The sequence below is a fragment of the Punica granatum genome, chromosome 1, assembly GCF_007655135.1.
Source record: "Punica granatum isolate Tunisia-2019 chromosome 1, ASM765513v2, whole genome shotgun sequence".
In the NCBI taxonomy this organism is placed as follows: Eukaryota; Viridiplantae; Streptophyta; class Magnoliopsida; order Myrtales; family Lythraceae; genus Punica; species Punica granatum.
This window is the reverse complement of record NC_045127.1, coordinates 51423698-51431664: the sequence shown is the minus strand read 5'-3', so window position 1 is coordinate 51431664 and position 7967 is coordinate 51423698. Positions and strand designations below refer to the sequence as shown.

General features: G+C 41.0%; 1 protein-coding gene across 1 annotated transcript; it reads left to right on the top strand.

The window, feature by feature from the left end:
- The first annotated feature begins 1380 nt into the window (after positions 1 to 1380).
- On the top strand, positions 1381 to 4598 carry LOC116201595 (basic leucine zipper and W2 domain-containing protein 2-like). Its single transcript, XM_031532881.1, has 8 exons — positions 1381 to 1532; positions 2254 to 2277; positions 2381 to 2486; positions 2580 to 2648; positions 3003 to 3496; positions 3588 to 3849; positions 3972 to 4180; positions 4264 to 4598. The coding sequence occupies exons 1-8, from the start codon at positions 1528 to 1530 to the stop codon at positions 4328 to 4330; spliced, it is 1236 nt and encodes a 411-aa protein (XP_031388741.1). The 5' UTR covers positions 1381 to 1527; the 3' UTR covers positions 4331 to 4598.
- Positions 4599 to 7967: the final 3369 nt, after the last annotated feature.

Sequence of the window (7967 nt, the reverse complement as noted above, 5' to 3'; positions counted from 1 at the left end):
GTAAAAAGATTATATATAGTTTTGATGTGGCACATTCAAAACTACATGTTTGAGCTCCACAAAGTACCAATTTCAAGAACCGTTCTTATATACGCCAATGTAATTTTTTTATGGGCATATTATGAATTTGCTTAGAGATACCTTGCCAGAAAATAATGGCATTATTAGCTCTTAAAACACCCATATTTCTATTTCTTTAATTCAATTCATTCGCGAAGGTAACAGTAATGACTCGTGCTGAGAAGATCCGAATCCAGGTCGTTACTGTTCTTTTAAGTTTTTGTATTGATACTTTTCTCGTAAATTGGCGTTCGGTTCAAATTTACATATATGTACTCTATTTAATCAAAATAGTATGATCTTAGGCAACTGGGACAGTTTATACTCAAGTCCTTTTAAGGGATAACGACAATCTTCCCACCTTTGTCAATGTCAAATGCCACTGAAACTTGCAAGCTACCCCCAGCTTACTTGGACTTTTTAAAGTCAATATTGTCATCCCGGCTCATAAGTCAAGATATTGCTGCTATAATATAATGACACGGGGGAAATTCTGTGATGACTCCGCTTACCCGATGTGTGAGAGCCGTATTAGGGGGACCCTGAAAATTGTCATTGCTTGACGAGTAGAAATAATCATTCATCACATGAGTTCCGTCCGTATCTGTGTTCGACATAAGTTAAATTTTTTATTCTCGATTGTTTTTTTTTTTCCATATAGGTAAAAGGGGTCGGGAGTGACCGAGGTAGCAATTTCCACAACGTGTAACTATATGGGCTCGAGTCTCATCGCGAAATGTCCGATTTGAGTCATAACTACATGAGGACCCTAAGGCCCGGACTCTTCCCTGTGATCCTAATTAGAAGACTTGAACCCCCGACTTAGTACTTGAAATATTAGCACGTTACCAATTGAGTTACACTTTATTGGTATTCTCGATTGAGTATTATTTATTATTAGTAATCGTTTAAATTATTTTGTTTGCTTAAATCGATGAAACTACTCAATGGATCGAGATCCGTATACCCGACGCTATCTTTTGTCTTGCTTTGTAGACGAGACCCAAGAACCTAAAACGAGCCCCAATTCAGAGTTGATTCAAGAATCGCATAGTTTTAGATCTCGAGGACATGGCGAGTGGTCAAATCTTTTAAACCATTGGAGCCTCTTGTCTTGCCCCTGTGGGTCCATCTAGCATCAGCACGAGTCCATCTTAGCTTGCCATGCGCGGCCTAGATGTGGGCCCCAAGTGGGCTTTGGTATGAGATCAGATGGGAAATCCTTCATATGGGCCACTTTTTCGGCCCATTTAGCATATGGGCCGACACTGCTCGGCCCATGAAACCGCATCGAATCGGTGCTGCATCGTCTGCGTGCTTCTTCCCATATAGTCAGTGCTCTCGACCTAATCCTCCATCTCTCTTTCTCTCCTCTCTCTCTCTCTTTCTCTCTCCAACCCATAAGCGAGAAGGCGCAGAGAGTCTATCGGGACTTGCCCCACCTTTGATCCCTAAGCATCTTGGTTTATGAGGTAACTCTCTCTCCATCTCTCCTCCTCTCCTTCCGACGGTGATGCTGTCGTCGGCGTCCTGACCCTTTCTTCAGCGCAGACCCAAAGATCTGTTCCTGTTGATCTTGTTCTTGCAGCTTGATGTCATCTATCTGGACTGAAAAAATCGAAACTTGCTACCGTTTGTTGCTGTTCTTGATGTGTTCCTTGGATCTTCCTGTCTGTTCCCGCATGTTTACTGTTCGCGTATTGCTGAAAACCGAATAACTTTTCCGAAAGTCGTATTGGGTTTTTTTGGGCATCTCGATTTGGCTTTAAAGATCCCAACTTCATGAGATCCCTGCTCCTTCTTGCTCCAAGAATTCTCTTTCCAGCTCATGATGCTTGTCTTTATTACAGATCGTTGAAACTCTTTGGCGGGTGCTTAATTTTGTCTGTATGATTTGGGATTTTTTTTCTGTACCCTTCTCGTGTATTCGCTTCAAAGTCTGAGCTTGGGTCATATACATCATATTTCATGGTCTTTCGGGTTAATTTGGTTATGGTGTGTATGATTTGTATAATAAAGATGAGCTGCAGATCACGATGAATAAAGCTTGAGTTTTATTCTGGTTGACTGAAAGAGGGGTTTATTCTGGTTGTCTCTTTCTTTGAAATCGTAATAACATTTCCCAAATTTTTCGATTAAATTCGCAAGCTTGTGGATTACTAACACTTTTTCTGAATTTTGGTTCCATTGCAGCTCGAAGGAGAAACCCACTCTCGGGTAATTCTTACTTCTTTCACCTTTGGGATTCCTATCTTACATCTTTTCATCATTTCTTTTTCATGCATCAGTGTTTGAATTCTCTATTGCTTCTTACTCTCAGTGGCACGCGGATTAAGACCCGCAAACGGAATATTGCTGCTCCTCTGGACCCTGCAGCATTTGCTGATGCAGTGGTCCAGATATATCTGGATAATGCTGGTGATCTGGTAAGCTAAGTAGATGCATACTCGATTTGACTCCAAAGTTATTGTCTTCTGTTCAGCCTCACAATATTCCTGGCATACCTTTGCATTGTGCAGGAACTTGTTGCTAAGTCCATTGAATCCTCAGATCTCAACTTCTCAAGATACGGTGACACTTTCTTTGAGGTGAGCCTGTTAGCAGTTTGTACATACTTGTCATCTTGAATTTGTTCCAATAAAATACACACTTGAAAGCAGCAATTTTGAGCATGTCTAAAATGCGGATTTTTGTAACTGTTGGAGCAAAGTATACAGTAGTAATTAAAGTAGCATGCCTTCTCCTTGATGTATTCTTGCCATGAATTGATATTTGATGGTACTTAGATCACCAGGAAAACAGTTTAGATAAGTAGATGACCTGAAAGTTCTTTGAGAAGCAATACTTAGAATGAATGAGTTGCAAAACTAGAGTGGTTGCTCTTAAGGATCCAGGGGTTACTGTGGTTGAAGAATGGTATGCACATTGGTTGGTTGTCACAGGTTATCTTCACAGGAGGGCGTACACAACCTGGCACTACCAAGCCTGATGAGGGGGAGCGCCACCCTTACTCTATATTAGAGGGTGAGCCAAAGCGTGAAGTAATTCTACCATATGTAATCTATATACAGAAGATCCTAAGGAGGAGGCCATTTCTCATCAAGAATCTCGAAAATGTCATGCGAAAGTTCCTTCAGTCGCTGGAACTTTTCGAGGAAAATGAGAGGAAGAAGCTGGCAATCTTTACGGCGCTTGCATTCTCCCAAAAACTCTCTGGGCTCCCTCCAGAGACTGTGCTCCAGCCGCTGCTCAAAGACAATCTTGTGGCAAAAGGGCTAGTCCTCTCCTTCATCACAGATTTCTTCAAGGAATATCTGATTGATAACAGCCTTGATGATCTGATTTCTATTCTCAAGCGTGGAAAAGTGGAAGACAATCTTCTGGACTTTTTCCCAACTGCGAAGCGATCTGCTGAAGGTTTCTCTGAGCATTTCACGTGAGATTCTCTCGTTGACAAATTTAAGAATTTTCCTTTGTATGCTACTTATATTGTCAACTCATACATACTAAATTGTTGTAAATCTCAGCAAGGAAGGGCTTCTACCTCTGGTTGAATACAATGAAAAGAAAATGTTTGAGGTGAAGCTGAAGGAAACCAAATCTGCATTGACCTCTCTGATAGCAGAGGAAGCAGATGTTTCTGAAGTCATTGAGACTGTGAAGCAGCGAGTGAGGGATGCCAAGTTTCCTGAGATTGAGGTCGTGCGGATGCTTTGGGATGTTATCATGGATGCTGTTCAGTGGTCAGGGAAGAATCAACAGCAGAATGCTAATTCGGCTCTTCGTCAGGTATGCTTGAAGTGATTATGATTTTGTTTCTGACTTCTTTACAAGGACATGCCTCAAAGTTTCCCCAGGGCCTGCCTGTATCAAGGAAAGTTTTGGTACTCATGGAGACTGTTATAAAACAGGTAAAGACGTGGGCAAAACTTCTCAATACTTTCTGTACTAATGGGAAGCTCGAGCTGGAGCTGATGTACAAGATACAGATTCAATGCTATGAGGATACCAAGCTGATGAAGCTGTTCCCTGAGATCGTGAGATCTCTATATGACCTGGATGTGCTCGTAGAGGACACCATCCTTCACTGGTTTCGCAAAGGAACCAACCCTAAGGGCAGGTAAGGATCTTTGTCGACACCCTTTCGGTTGTATGATCTTACTCGTAATCTTTTAATGGTGTATGTTGAATTTCTTTGTGCAGGCAAATTTTTGTGAAGGCCCTGGAGCCATTTGTGAATTGGCTTGAAGAAGCAGAAGAGGAAGATTAGGTGTAGCTGATGATGCTCTAACCGATCCTCTCTGCCTTTTCGCTTGGTTTGTGTCGTTGAAGTTGCATGTGTTTTGCTTACTTTACCATCTAGAGAGTATGCGTGCTGGCTTGGCTTGTGATAATGATGATAATGATTTCGCCTCTTGGAACAAATAATTTCACTCTGCGGTGTTTAAATTTCTAGTTCTTGACTTTGGTGATTGATTCCACTGGAAAAGTTTGGCTCGTTTGAATCGGGAATGACCAGCACTAGAAAGTCGATCCCAGTCGCACCTGATGGTGATTGTGCAAGGTGGGATGGGATGGTTTTTGGATTAGTCAGAAAACAGTTGCTTGCATTTGGTTTTCGAGTTGGGTCATGATCCAACTTAACTTTGACTTTGTGTAATGATTGCAGGTGTCGACAATTATATGGATGAGTGAAAAAATATATATCTATAAGTGAGCAGCTTCTCCTGTCCACTATGGCTGACTTGACTTGGTTTTTTTCAAGGATGATGTAAGAGTAGATAAAAATTTTATTGTTAAAAAATTGATTATAAAAATGATTAGAAAAAAGTAGGTGTAGAAAATTATTATTAAGTAGGGAAAATGATAAAACAGTAATTAGTGCAGTAGTGTTGAATTTGAAAAATAAAAGAATTGAGTTGGGTAGAGTAAAATTTTATACTTGAAAACCAAACAAAGTCGGGTACAGTTTATTTTGAGATCATATGTTTTCAATACCGTCTAGACATAGCTCACAAGCAGCATTTTGATCATCCTCAGCTACTAATATTAATCCCGAGAATGAAATGTCCGGTTGCTATACGCGTGGCACACTAGACCACTCGGGTAATAGGCTACGGCCACCGTTAATGTCGATATCTATCATCTCAGTAAAGTCATGTCGATATCTAACCTCTCAATAAAGGGATTTTGCGTGACGAATTGAAAAATTATTAGCAATTAGTTTCATCCGTAATAAAGGAAATCTTGTGGCTTTTAATAATCGAGGGAAAAAAAAAAAAGAAAAAGTAGACTTTATTGCAGATTAGTCTGATTGAAAAGACCCCTTTTTGTATTTTTTTACTGGGGGGGTATGAATTATTGGGCAATCACACCCTTCCGAACTCTGGCAGTCGCAATTCGGCGGGGCAATTCGGTGTGGCAACTTTGGTAGGATGCAATTGCTCGCTAAACCGTCAGTGATTAGCAGTGGGCATTTTATATATATATATATATATATATAGGGTTGGCTGGAGGCCACCTGTTTTGAGGATTTCTCCTCTTTTTTTATCGATTGGCTGGGAGCCAGCTGTTTTGAGGTCGAGACCTCTTTTTTGGAGGAACGAGTCCTCATGCTCATGGTGGTACCTGCAGGAATTCTCTTGTCAGGGGGACTGTTAGCCTCTCCTTTTATGAATTCGATGTCAAAATTAAATACACTCAAGATTGCTTGCCATCTGGCAAAAATCTGTTTTGATGCAATATTTTGAACATCTTTTTGAAGAACCTCTTTTGCAGATTTACAATCAATCCGAAGTAAAAACCTTTGGTTTAGAAGATCAGATTGAAATTTCGAAATGCAAAGGACCACAGAAAGAATTTCTTTTTTAATGGTTGAGTAATTCTTTTGGGTTAGGTTCCAATGTTTTGATGTGAACTGAACAACCTGTTCACAATCATTTTTGGATTGTTTCAAGATTCCTCCGTATCCTTCTTCAGAGGCGTCTGTTTCAACAATCTTTTTTGCAGATGGGTCTGCAAGGTGTAAACAAGGCAGAGTTTTGATTTGCCTTGTACTGAAAGAACAAGAATCTGATATAAGGGAATATCAACATAAATGGATGATCAACATGAAAGATTTATTCAGAAACTTAGCCCATCATGGGCTGAAAGGAGTACATGATGTTCAAGAAAACAAAAGAAAACATGATAAAAGAAAAGAAAATGGGAAGAGTCTGAAAGAACTCAACCCATGCTTACACTGGAACTTACACACAGAATGGGAGGTAGAGGATCCGGGTTATGGGAGCCGAATGTTTACATATGAGAAGAAGAAGAAAGAAAGAGAGTATTATCGGTGGAAGTGTTCTGTCCTTGATGCTGGAGGAAGACCACTCTTATAGGCGATGAGAGATGCCTTGTAGCTGTGCAGCTTTGGACTGTGCACTCACATGCGGGGTACTGTCGAGCCCAGTGGGAAATACTGTAGCTACAGTGCCTTTTTTGTCGCAAATAGTGACAGATTGCTGCTTTTTGTAGGGCACGCTCGCCGAAAGGTTTTTTGTCCGTTATGGTACCACTGCAGTAGTAGTGGGATGCTTCCGGAGATTGCGCTGGATGTGGGGCATAGCCTGTTGAGCCGAAAGGTTTTTTGTCTGGTAATGATCCACATGTTGAAACAGTGGGCGGACGCTTTCGAGTGTTGAGGCTAGCAATTAATCTGAAGACAGTTCACTACCATCGTCTTCCCTGTGGGATTCTGATGCAGACGAGGCAGTAGTATTCAGATCTTTGAGCTCCAGGAGAACCTGACCTAGCCGTCCTATGTAATCCTCATCAGTTTTTGCTGTTGAAAGGAAGGACGAAGCACGGGCTTTGACCTGGAGAAAGCTTTGGTGGTCCGCTTGTGCTTTGTCTGAGACAAGAGCATTTTTTCGGAACCAATCGAGAACAAAATGGGAGTCAAGATGATCTACCTTCAACTTAACCCACCATTTGCATTTGAAGATTCTGGCCAGTGTCTGCAAGCCTGTCTGTTGATCGGGCTTGTATCCAAATGACCAATTATGAACCCATGATAATCCAAAAATTTGGTAGAATTGGAGAAGCACGGGAAATATGGTTTGATTCCCCTGAGGTTTGAATCGAGAAGCAAACATGATGTATGCTTCATGAATTATGGGAGGTAGTATGTCTGGAATTGGACCTCAGATCGACCACCAGTGGGCAAACTAGTAAGGGAATGTGGCTGATGTTTTAGAATGGAAGAAGATCAGCCAGGTGTGTCTGAAACTCATGGTTTTGGTACAAAAATGCATTGTACCAGGCCTGTTGGTAATCCCAATAGGAATACATGGCATTATGGGGGAGATCGGACGAGAATCTGGCTTGGAATTTATGGATTTGGTATGGTTTTTCCTCATTCCATTTTCTCGGGTGGATCACTCTCAGTATTTTGGCTGTAGAGTGGGATATGGTGTTTGAGAATCCAGGGACAAGGTGGTGTTTGAACTCAACTGAACCTGTATCACTCAAAATTTTCTCATAGTATTCCCGGGTTTTTGAAATGTCTATTGGCCGGAAATACCAGTTTTCAGGAAACAATTTTGATGCTGCGAAGAAGGGGTTTTCATGGTAAAAACCTTCTTCCATAATCAAAACATTTGAAATAATGATTTTGGAAACCATGGTGCTGTTTTTGAAGAGCTGGTTTGCTTATCGGAAAATGTTGTGAGACTTTTTTCTGCTCTTTTGGCGATTTGCCTAGAGCTCTCTCCCTTGCTAGTCTCCAGCATATGAGGAGATATCCCAGATAGCACTTGTGCTAATTCTGGTTTATCTTTTAATACTGTAATCCATTGCTGGACTACTGTATCATTATCGAGATTTTGAGAAGATGCACTCTGTTTTTCAAGAGTTTTTTGTTT

Coding starts and splice junctions, on each gene's coding strand:
- LOC116201595 (XM_031532881.1), top strand. Junction 2,278..2,380: donor AAGGAGAAACCCACTCTCGG/GTAATTCTTACT, acceptor TCTTACTCTCAG/TGGCACGCGGATTAAGACCC. Junction 3,497..3,587: donor GGTTTCTCTGAGCATTTCAC/GTGAGATTCTCT, acceptor TGTAAATCTCAG/CAAGGAAGGGCTTCTACCTC.